At 38.5% G+C, this 12,564-nt stretch overlaps 1 protein-coding gene across 4 annotated transcripts in view; it reads right to left on the bottom strand.

Annotated features, from left to right (window-relative positions):
* Positions 1–12,564, bottom strand: part of ELP3 (elongator acetyltransferase complex subunit 3) — a 114,779-nt gene that overhangs the window by 48,694 nt on the left and 53,521 nt on the right. For all 4 annotated transcript variants that reach the window (XR_003790708.1, XM_029201947.1, XM_029201945.1 and 1 more), the window contains 2 exons: positions 11,994–12,120; positions 3,361–3,554 (listed from right to left, as the gene is read on the bottom strand). Coding sequence is in view for 3 of the 4 variants with exons in the window: in XM_029201947.1 (XP_029057780.1) it covers positions 3,361–3,554; positions 11,994–12,120 (321 nt within the window). In the remaining variant the exon portion in view is untranslated. The remainder of the gene's footprint in view (positions 1–3,360; positions 3,555–11,993; positions 12,121–12,564) is intronic.

Consider the following 12,564-nt stretch of genomic DNA (forward strand, 5'->3'; position numbering starts at 1 on the left):
TACAATGAGATATCATCTCATACCAGTCAGAATGGCCATCATCAAAAAATCTAGAAACAATAAATGCTGGAGGGGGTGTGGAGAAAAGGGAACACTCTTGCACTGCTGGTGGGAATGTGAATTGATACAGCCACTATGGAAAACAGTATGGAGGTTCCTTAAAAAACTACAAATAGAACTAGCATATGACCCAGCAATCCCACTACTGGGCATATACCCTGAGAAAACCATAATTCAAAAAGAGTCATGTACCAAAATGTTCATTGCAGCTCTATTTACAATAGCCCTTAGATGGAAACAACCTAAGTGTCCAACATCGGATGAATGGATACAGAAGATGTGGCATATATATACAATGGAATATTACTCAGCCATAAAAAGAAACGAAATTGAGCTATTTGTAATGAGATGGATAGACGTAGAGTCTGTCATACAGAGTGAAGTAAGTCAGAAAGAGAAAGACAAATACCGTATGCTAACACATATATATGGAATTTAAGAAAAAAAAAATGTCATGAAGAACCTAGGGGTAAGACAGGAATAAAGAGACAGACCTACTAGAGAATGGACTTGAGGATATGGGGAGGGGGAAGGGTAAGCTGTGATAAAGCAAGAGAGAGGCATGGACATATATACACTACCAATCGTAAGGTAGATAGCTAGTGGGAAGCAGCCGCATAGCACAGGGAGATCAGCTTGGTGCTTTGTGACCGCCTGGAGGGGTGGGATAGGGAGGGAGGGAGGGAGGGAGACGCAAGAGGGAAGAGATATGGGAACATATGTATATGTATAACTGATTCACTTTGTTATAAAGCAGAAACTAACACACCATTGTAAAGCAATTATACTCCAATAAAGATGTAAAAAAAAAAAAAAAGAAATTTAAAGCTAAAAATGAATGGGGAGAATGCAAATTCTTCATCTTACTGCCCGTGTGATCTATGCCTTGTTACTCTTGGTAGGAAAAGTATGGTGTCTCTGGCTGTGAAATTTCTATTCTGTGATATCTGTTGCCCTGCTCTGCTGCTGGGAAGTAGTGTCTTCACTGTTCTCTGATTGCCCCAGTGAGTTAAATGCAAATACTATTTTTCTTTTGTTGTTATTAGTATTACTTATTGCATCTTTGTTTCTATTGTATTAAGTTTCTGAAACAATCTCAAAGTCACAGAAAAATTCCCAAGTGTGGTACAAATAACTGTATTCCTGAAGTATAATATTTGAAAGTAAATTGGGAACAAGATGTCCCAATACCCCCAGAATACTCTAAGTATTTCCTACAACAAGGATATTCTCTTGGATAACAGTAATACAACCATCAAAATCAGGAAACTAACATTGGCACTCTACTATTGTCTAATCCTAGACTCCATCCCAGCTTCCTGTGAGCCTCTGGTCACAGCATTTCCATCAGCTGATCAACACATGACCTTACTTTATGTGTATTTCTGTTTAAGGTGGCTCTCTCTCTCTCTCTCTCTCTCTCAATAAATAGGCAGATGATTCATTATCATGAAACTCATGGCTCATAGCTCATGTGTGAATGAAGCTAATCTAACACATGCCTTTTCTAATCAAACTGGCAAAAATTAAATACAAAGAAAACATATTAAAAGCAGCAAGGGAAAAACAACAAATAACACACAAGGCAATCCCCATAAGGTAAGGCACAGCATAGCCTTCCTGCACTCAGGAACACTACACACAACACTTCAGTACTATGCTTACAGGCCATTTTAAACAGTGAAATCACCAACAAACAGCACAAAAGTGCAAAAATCGTGGCCATTAAACAGACTGTGAAAAGGACATGTGCACACACCATTGTATTTGTTATCGTTTGTTACATTTACAATTATTTCTATCTCTACCAATATGTTGAAAACCACAAGTTCACACCAGTATCTCCTATTCCCAAACACCATGGGGTACATTCGAATTTTCTCCTTTTTCATATTTGTCATTCCCTTTTCAGATAACAGAAAACCCAGCTCCCATTATCCTTAATGTTATCTGCTTATTAGATCCACCCCTTGCAAGTTACTGACCCTCTGTTGCTGTCCTCGTCTCCACACCCCTCAGACACATCCTCCTCGCCCTACTGAGCTCTGACATGTGGTGCCAGGTCAGCCCTCAGTGAGGATGCCTTCCTCACACATCTGGGCTGCAGCAGCCTGAACCACACCACCACCTCCTCCCCGAGAACACCCTTCTCCCCGTGCTCTGGGCCCTGCGGCTCCCTGTGTCCCTCGTGTGGATGCCTGCGTTGCTCAGTAGCTCCTAATGTCTTTTGGACTGAATTGTTCCAGAAAGGTGGAAGAGAAGAGGAAGGATAATGCAAATGATTTTGATGGCTGATTTTCTAGTCACTATCTCCTTAGTATTTTTACCTGTATTTTAAAAAATAGAGATCATTAAGCAATTTAGGTCAAGTTGGGCCAATAATTTAAAAAATTTGAGAAATAAATACGCTGTGCCAGAAATGTGGTGTAAATACCCTTTGACCTTTAAGGAAATCCATTATTTTATATCCTTGATAATTTTCCTTTAGTTGATAGCTCTGCTTTATGTTATTAGTAGCACAGTTGTTGTGCTCAGTGGAATCCTAGTCACAGCAGCTGACTGGACATGCATTTATCGATCCCCATTTGGCCTTGTACTGGTAATACTGGAATCCAGGCAGTTTTTGGCAGGGTGGTGGAAATGTGCCTTAACGACCAGGAAGTACAGGAATGGCTTTGTCAGGATTGTAGGTAAATAGGTAACTTTATGGCTTCTAAATTTTTCCTTCAGTGTTATGTTTCTATTTAAAAAAAAAAAAAAAAGACGACGATTGTAAATGAGATCTCAGTTTCTCCTAGAAAAGTAGTTCAGATGATTTCCTTCACACTATCAGGAATATGTCACTCTTTCTCCACATTTACGTTAATGTCAGTAAAGAATGCTCGTTGATACTCTTTCTTTTTTCTTCAGAGGCTCTAGAACAGGGATAACAGACACATGGCTCCACGTCCTCCTCCCACAACTAGAGTATCTGGGTTGGAGCAGATCTGAGAAAGGAAACGCTGATGTAGATCACAAGCTCCTGGAACCAAACACCATGCCCACTTCCCATCATCCTCCATCTCCTGGCTCGCGAATGGAGAGATGAACATGTGAATAAACGTGATACTGGCAAAGAGGCTTGGACGTGCTGTTCTATCATTTCCATCCTCTCTATCTACAGACAGCATTCTAGGTGTCCCATTTTTAATTACAAAAAATTCAAACCCATCAATTTGCAGTAAGACTCTTCTCATTAGAAACTGTTAACAGATAAGCCTCGTCACTGATGACTTCTGGCATAAAAGATTAACACATTACCTCTGCACTCGGTACACTCGAGTCCACGGAGGCACGAGGGCAAGGATCCGGGCCACCAATTCAATCAGGTCACTGGGAGAATAACTCTTGTATCTTCCCGATTTCCACAGCTCATAAAGCCCAGTTCCACGAATCACCAGGGTAGGGTAGAGTTTCAAACCATCAGGACGAAAAGCAGGGTTCTCAAAAAACTCCTGTGAATAGAGAAAATGACTTCTCCATTAGTTATATGGAGATTACCCATAGTGAAGTTTCAATCTGGGGCTGGCTTCTCTCACATACCTATGTGGCGCTTAGACTGACTTTCCTTCCTATCAAGCGAGGGAAGGTAGACAGAACAGAAACTCATTGTTTTTACAGCCTCAGTGGAACAAAACATGTGTGTGCTGGGTGACCAAGCCCTTGCCAACCAACCCAACCCCGGTCCACTGCTGTGGTGTCATTGCATGCCGCCCTCCCCACCTTGCTTTTCTGTCTTTGCAAAGGCAATTTCCTCTGCCTGGAAATTTCATCAGTTTTTCTTCATCTAGCTAATCTTCAGGTCTCAGCTTGAATGCCAGTTCTTCAGAGAGGTCTTCCTGACCTTCAAATACAAGTTGCTTCACTTAAAAATGTTTTTTGGAATTCTGTATTCTTGCCTTCCTAGCAGCATCATACTGACAATTTATCTGATGCCTGCCTTCACCTCCAGGCTGCATCCTCCTTTAATAATGGAATGTATTTAATTGTTTAAACTTTTAAAAGTTGTGACATAGATCATCATCTGGGCTGCAAAACCTGAACTGTCTGCTATATGGCTCTTTGCAGAAAAAGTATGCCGACCCCTGGATATGACTATTTTGTCCTCAGGCCAACTGGCACCATTCCTAACCCGGGATACACACAGTCCATTTGTTATCTGGACACTGAGGGATACATCTAATTCATCTACTTTGACATAGTAATTTCCTGCACTGTATCATCCCAGCTGGCTGCCTTATTTCTTTACTTGGGATGTAGCAAGGAGACATCAGGCATTCTCCTTTCTATGACTTTGCACTGCTAATCTGCTCTTATCTTGATTTCGCTTGACACGTGATAGAGGAATGAGGTGGACTCATACAGCTCCCTCTCACCCCGACCCTGGCGTTAGTACTTAAACGGCCAGCAGTACTGTATCTTGTGAATTGTGAAAATGCTTTTTTATCTTGTGCTGTTATTCTTACAGAGCTTTCCATTGTTTAACTTGGTTTTCAAAGAAATATATAACTATAGAGTTTTCAATCTCTCTCATTGATTTCTGTCACAGTCTTAAATGCTATAATCTTTGTGCACCATTTGCTCTTAGGGCTATTCTTCCGTAATTGCATGTAATTTTCCCTGTAACATTTATATATTAAAGATTCATGAGGTCTTTAATATTCTATAGCCATCCACAAAGAGTATGTATTCAAGTCACTTTCTACCTAGTCTGCATCTATATTGGAACATAGGATTTCAGTAAAGTACTTCTGGTTACTCGTGTAATAAGTTAGGGGGACATATGGGCTGATATAATCCTTCCATAAGAATGATGATAGATGCAATTGGTGCTGGACTTCCGGTTAAACACGGAGAATTAAAATATGTGTTTCTTTCCTTTCCTTCCAAAATCACACTGAAATAAGAGGAAATAATTTTTTAAAAAAGCATAAACCCAGAAGAACAAAGAGAACATCAGAGGAGACAGGAGGGGGAATAAGTGATAGCAATAAATTTTTAGAAGACAGAAAACGGATGGAAGATTGGTAAATGACTTTGCAAATGAAGAAAACTGTAAACAAACTACCTGCAAAGGGGGATACGGATGAAAGGGCAGCTCAGTCACACCGGAGTCCCAGGAACGAGCCTGGATCAGAAATAGCAGTAATGACAGTTCTTCAGAATATAGTAATGATTCAGATGATGTGAATATTATACCAACAAAAAGACAAAAACCTTAGTGAGTGATTCTGATACGGAAAGTGAAAATGAAACTCACGATGCTGGAGAATGCTCCTTTGCTTCTACAGAAGAGTGGACTGAAGACAACATTTCATGAAAACTAGAAGACTTTACAGGTGTGTCAGGTGTAACTATTGAATGTAATAACCCACAAAGTGTTAGTGAAATAACAGAATTAATTTTGATCAGCCGAAATAAAAATTGCCGGCCACAGGCATTAATTTCTGCAAAAATACCCCAGTCAATAAGGAGTTAAAAAAAAAAAAAGGAGGGAAAATGATCTCACAGAATTCTCTAAGTGTGAAGGTATTAGAACAGAGACATTTTTGGGCATGTAAAAGGCTTACTTCCCATGATGAATCCTTTCTTAGAAAGCTGCTGGAGAATGTGTTTTAGTAAAGTAAAGGAGTAAACCAATAAAAAGGATTAACTTGGTTTCTAAAAAACAAAGAATCCAATCCTAGAGAGTGGAGAAGAGGAGCCCTAAGGAAGACCTCTGTGAACTAGGCACAGAGAACTGCCAGTCCAGTTTGGAGCTGGAAGATTAGACCTCTAGGAGTTATGTCTCCAGCCTAAAAAAGGGACTTAGAGAATATCTGATAGGGTCGGCCACTGAGAGAGGGGCTTTAACACTGAATGGGCACACTTGAAGGTTACAGATACTCAGAGAACTAATAAGCAAATAAAGAAATAAGACAATTTTACTGTTAACTCTAGGAAAAACAAAAAGTTATTTAAGACAAGAAAGTAAGTATAGTATGCTACTTGGCTCCATGCAAATAATAATAATTTATGTAAAAACTGTAATGAAAACACTGACTACTCATATAACTAAAATAGTGGCCTAATAATATTGGGAGAATGGGAGTTCAAAGAATTAACTCTTTAACTATTGTATTGGTAATAGTAAGACAAGAGAATCTCTCTACTGATAGTCAGGAAACAGGAATCCAAGCATAGAAGAAGGAAACAGTCGTAAATACTGGGACCCCCCCCCCCCCACCTCCCCTGGCCTGGCCACAACAGTTGAAAGTGGCGGAGGACTGCTGTGTTTTGATGTGACCCCTTTAGGACTTACTGGATTTTCAAACACTAGTTAATAATAACTTTATTAATTAATACCTTTTATACTATAAAGATAATTAATTTAATAAACATCATTTTGGTGGCAATGTGGATGATACATTAGAAGGGAACATGGCTGGTGGCCGTGGGACTTAGCTAAGCAGCTGTCTACCTGTGCAGTGAGCTGACAAAAGCATGAACTGAAGTTGTGGCAGTGGGGATGAAGAGGAGGCGACAGCCCTCAAAAATATTCAGAAGGAGTAATAGACAGGACCTCCTGTTAGATTAGACCCATGGTAGAGGGAACAGCGACAGCAGCAGCAGCAGTGATGTACTGAGCACTCGCTATGTGCCAGGCATTCTTCTAAGCATGATGCATGCATTACCTCTGCCCACCTTCACAACAGCCTCATTCAGAGATGAGGAAACTGAGGAACAAAGCAGTCCGTTTGCTACCAAGTGGCGGGTGGGGCCAGGATTCAAACTAGGCCCAGTCTGGCTCCACATATTCTCTCTTTCCTTCTGAATGACTGAATGTCTAGCTTGGGAGGGTATATGGATGGTGGAACACCAATATCACAGGAAACAGAAGACGAGGAGACCACGGGGGGAATGAAGTATGTCCATATTGGACACGTTAAGTCCGAAGTACAAGTAAGACATCTGGTGCTAGCTGAAGAGTATTCAGCAATTGGACTTAAGAGCTAAGGCTTAAGGCTGGAGAGGAAATGAGATTAATTGAAGTGTAAGTGGTAAAGTTAGAACAACAGAAGAAAGACGAGCATATAGATGAGAGCAAAAGACAGAAGCCACATTTAAGTGGTGGGAAGAAAAAGAAGATCTAGTGGAAAAGAAATAGTCCTAGAGGTTAAAAAGGGAACCAGGAGACAGCAGAGTCACAAAAGCCAGGGAGGTGAGAATTTAAAACTGGAGAGTCTTTAACAATAACAGGTGCTAAGACTGGATAAAATGTCAGCCGAGAAGTATCCTTTGGATTTGGAGATTAGCAAGTACTTTACAATGTTTGAGAGAATAGTTTCAGAGAGAGAGAGAGAGAGAGAGAGTGAGAGTGTGTGTGTGTGTGTGTGTGTGTGTGTTGGCGGGCAGCGAGTAGAAGCCAAGCTGCAGTGGATTTGGAGGAAGCAGGGACACTGAAGCGTTTGTAAATGACATGGGGGCACTCAAGGGAAAGGAAGGCAGGGTACTGCTGTTTTTCATTGTAGGCCGTACAGTACAACTTGACTTTTAAAATTTTGCATGTATTCCTTTGATACAAATAAAAAATAACTGAAAACGGAAAGTTCTGTACCTGTAAGATCCAACCCGACCAGGATTTCAACATCATTCAGGTCATGCATAGTCATTCATCATAAAACAGACTTTCCTTGGCCTAAGAAAGGTGACACAGAAAGGTGCAAAAGAAAGGGTGCTTTCCTAAGAGCCTGCTTCTACCTGAGACTCACCATGGCCTTTAACAGTTACTTAACCGCGTCAGGTCTTGTTTCCTTATCTGAGGAGGCTGCAACAGGTGGTCTTTTCTGATATAATTCTACACTACCTGTATTCTATGATATTACCTTAAGTATCGAGCCTTTACATTAAGAAAACCGAGCAAATGAAGAAGTAACAACAACAAACACCTCTAACCATACCTGCCAAACTGTAACTTGATCACACTGGCTTTTGGGAAAAACAGCTCAGTGGGGAAAAAAAGAACTTCTGAGTGTCCAAAGGGTGGGCAAACATTAATGGACTTTGAAAGATTTCGCATTACTGACAAGAGGTTCTGGAGATAAATTTTTCCTCAAGAGAAACTGACACTCTCTAGGCATTTTCAGCAACCTGAGCTTGGATATCCAGGAGCAGTCTAATTTTAAAAGAATAAAATACAAAAACAGCTAAAGGTTATTTTGAGTAGTAAATGATATACCATTTTGGAGACCTGAGGACAGATGGAAAGGGTGAAGTTAATGCTCGGAGGATATATTCCTAAGATGTTAAACATTCTCCATCACAACCAGGACTTTCAGCTTATAAGAAAAAAGAAAACTTCACTTCAAAAATAAATCTCAGTTACTGAAAAATATAAGCAAGTGCTATTTATCACAAACAGCTATGAGCTCTGTACCTACCACTAGATAAGAGTGTGAATCTGCAATGAACAGACGCAAATGACCAGCTCCGCTCTTAGCGACCCGGAACTGACCTAAGCAACAAGGTGTGAGAGCAAAGCCAATTTATAACTAACACATGCAGGCACATAGCTGGGTAGAGGCTTTATGGATCTGTGCCAGGCAAGGCTATCTTGTCCTCTACAGATATAAAATTTTTTAGACTTCTACAATTATACAAGTAGACCCTTTACTTAGCAACCCTTCCTATGGATAAAACACATTAAGGGAACTGTATCTGTGGGTTGCTAATAATGTGACAATAAAATAAAGTAGGGAAAAAAGAAGTTTTTAAAGTGTAAAATATACTGCCTACTAATTCAGGAAAAGTTGTGAATTCCAAATAGGCCCAAACAAGATTTCTTAAACAAAAACTAGTTTAAAAAAATTTTAGTAAACGTTTTATTGAAATATATCTTAGTATAAAAAAGTACACAAATCATAAGTGTACACCCTGATAGATTTTTACAAATCATGTAGCCAGCACCTAGACACTCAAATCAAGAAAAGGCACCTTATCCAAACCTCAGAAGCCTACCATACGCCTGTTTCCAGCTACAATTCCATCCAAAGCTTCTGAACCTCACATTAATAGGATTGTACGTTAGGTAGTCTTTTGGATCTGGTTTCCTTTGCTCAATATTATGCTGAATAGAATCAGCCACGTTGTTGCATGAAGTCATAATTAATTTACTCTTATTGTTTTATGTATTTCATTGTTTGACTACACCACAACTTACAATATTGATGTATTTGACTTTAATGGACACTTGGGTTGTTTCCAATCTGATGATACTACACTCAGTAATTCGTGACTGTGTCTTGGTAAATATGTGTGTGCATTTCTGTTGGGTAAACGTGAAGGAGTAGAATTGCTGGGTCATGGAGTATGCCTACATTCACTTTTAGCAGATACTGTCAAACAGTTTTCTAATATGATGTACTATATTCCCACTGGCAGTAAATGAGAGTTCCAGTTGCTCCATACTCTTACCAACACTTGATATTGTCTTTTTTCATTTTAGCTATTCTGATGAGTATACAGTAGCCATGCATTGTAGTTTTAAATTTCATTTCTTTGAAGATAAATGACTTTGAGAACTTTTAAATAGTTTTACTGAATATTTGAATATCCTATCTGTGAAGTGTTTGTTCAAGTTTTTTTTTTTTTTCCCATTCTCCTATTAGGTGGTTTTTTTTTTTTTTTTTTTTTTTTTTTTTCGGTATGTGGGCCTCTCACTGTTGTGGCCTCTCCCGTTGCGGAGCACGGAGCACAGGCTCCGGACGCGCAGGCTCAGCGGCCATGGCTCACAGGCCTAGCCGTTCCACGGCATGTGGGATCTTCCTGGACCGGGGCACGAACCTGTGTCCCCTGCATCAGCAGGCAGACTCTCAACCACTGCGCCACCAGGGAAGCCCATGTCTTTTTTTTTTTTTTTAATTGACTTGTAAAAATATTTAAGACAATCTATAGATTAATTTTTCAGAGAATTTTTCTCTATAGAGAAATCGGATTTCTCATTTTAGCTCTATTTTGTTACTCATTTGCTGGGATGCAGTTAGAAAAGGCATATGGTCTGCTCATATTCCCTGTAGGTTTCTTTGAAAAGATTATAAACAAGCAGATAAATCCGTTTACATGAAGGGCTGTCTTTGCAATATTATTTCTGAACTATTCTTTATTTCGAAGACACTAAGAAAATGAATTTTAAGACTCAGCTATTTGCTATCACTTGACATATTTTTTCCAAGGGCACTTAAAGTTATGAATTCTGGTTATACCACTGGCCCACCTAGGAGCTGTGCTAAAGAAAAGTGTGTTTCAGGTGCCTTTTAGGCTTGAAGTCTGAGTGCCTGGCTAGTACTACTGAGGGGAAGATATTAGACTCAAAATCTATTACATAGTCAATATAGGGGAATTAATAACATCTGTGAATTAATGCTGTCTTACAAAATAGGCTTTTAATTGTAATTCATTGGCTTAGAAATAATAAACTTTTTAAAAGGAAAGAATTATTAACTTCACAAATAAGGCATGATGAATTCTATTGTTCTAATAAACAGAGCAAAATAAAAGCAATTTTGTGGATGAAATAACTTGATAAATATTTTCATTCTCTTCTCTAAAAGGATATCCTTAAGCCACTTTCCCTATTTGAGAATCTGAAGGATAAAAGGGTTTTGAGCAATCTCATTTCCCAAGACAAAGCTAACATGAATCAAGCTAACATGTGATAGAGTAAAAACAAACAAAGAAACAAACGAACCCCAGAGTTAGGTATTAAAATTCAAAGAACAGAAAGGCTAGAGGAAAACAGAATATTTTCTTCCACTATTTAATGAAATGCTGTACGAGAAAGGCAGTTCTAAGCTTAGAAGTATCTTAAGAAATCATCACTAAGAAAGTAAGTAAGTAAATAAGATAGACTTGACAACAGAAACAAAAGGTCAAGGATAGGTTGGGGGAAATATTTTTAACAAACATAAAAAACAATCCATAATGTTATTACCTAGAAAGTCCATATAAATAATATTAAAAATATTCATATCCAACAGAGTAACTGGTCAGAGGACAAAAACACACAATTCCAAAAAGATGAAAGAATTATACTTATTAAATACAAACCTGAAAAATACATTACTTATAATTACAAAATACAAGTTGAAATGGCACTTTTATCCATCAAATTAACAAAGATAAAATATTGTATGTGTGTATATATATATATATATATGTATGTAGAAAATACATACATAGGAGAGAATTATTTTGGGAAAAAGATAACCCTGCTGAAATGAGTGTAAGTTGTTACAACCCTGGGAAAAACAACTAAGTAATATGGTGAGATTCTTAAAGTATTTATACCTTCACCTGATAATTCTACTCCAGGGAATTTGTCCTAAAGAAATAACCCTAAATACTACAAAAAATTACAGGCGTAAAATCTGTTGATGTGCAGTCTATTTACAATATTAAAAACTGATAATATCTTCAATTAAAAAAACTGGAAGTGGTTAAGCAAAGTATGGCATATTTGTTCAATGGAAATTAAGTGGATATTTAAATATGTTAACCTTTTAACAGAGACCAGGCTATAACAGGAATAAATGCTTGCTATAATGTTAAGTGAAAAAGCCATTAAAATAATTACCTATCATATACGTAAGTGTAAGTATATCTTTGTGTATCTATGTATCACCCACCTCATCCCCTAAAAAATCGTAAGTATAAAAAAGTCCTGGGAGTATACTGACATGTTAGAGTTTTATTTGGTGTCGGGGCTGTGAGTGACTCCTCTTTCTCCACTGTGTCATAAGGAGAAGGTCTTGCTTTAATAATGGGAAAAAAATCAACAGTAAATAATCAAAGAGCAGAGAGGGTAGAAGCAGCATGCAGAGGCATTCTCAAGTAGCTTGGTTTAAGGTAACACTTACTGTAAACTGTTCAATGTCTCTCTCTAGTCCCACATTTGGCAGATCGGGCATCATATGAGCCACAACTTTGAAACCAGAATCTTTGGCCAGGTGAAAGGACTCACATACCGCCTTCACAGTGTGGCCCCTGAAGAAGAAAATTCACTACCTGTTACACAAATAAATGGGCAACAAGGTGAGTACAAGGAATAGAGGGAAAACAATCTCTGAGACAGGTAACAGTAGCTCTATAATGAAGAACGTGGTTGGGGAAAAAGAAATCTTAGAAAGTCATTTTTACATCTCCACCTCTGAGAAGGCCTGGAAAAAAATAATTTTACTTCTGAGATATTTCTCAGAAATTCCCTTATGCACTTACTCAAAGTTCTGACAGTAAGTGACTGAGGTCACAGGAGTTAATATACACTAATATTATTTGATTTAGCATCATCGGCCAAAATAAGCTTGCTAATGTAAATATCTAGGTTAAAAACAAGAATAATGAGCTCAAAACCATGCAGGAGCAGCATCTTGTTATGCTCTTTCCTTTAAAAATCTTTTAACAATTTCATTTGGAGAAAGAAAGGGGGGG

The sequence above is a fragment of the Monodon monoceros genome, unplaced genomic scaffold (assembly GCF_005190385.1).
Source record: "Monodon monoceros isolate NGI ecotype Baffin Bay Population unplaced genomic scaffold, NGI_Narwhal_1 Super_Scaffold_5, whole genome shotgun sequence".
Taxonomy (NCBI): Eukaryota; Metazoa; Chordata; class Mammalia; order Artiodactyla; family Monodontidae; genus Monodon; species Monodon monoceros.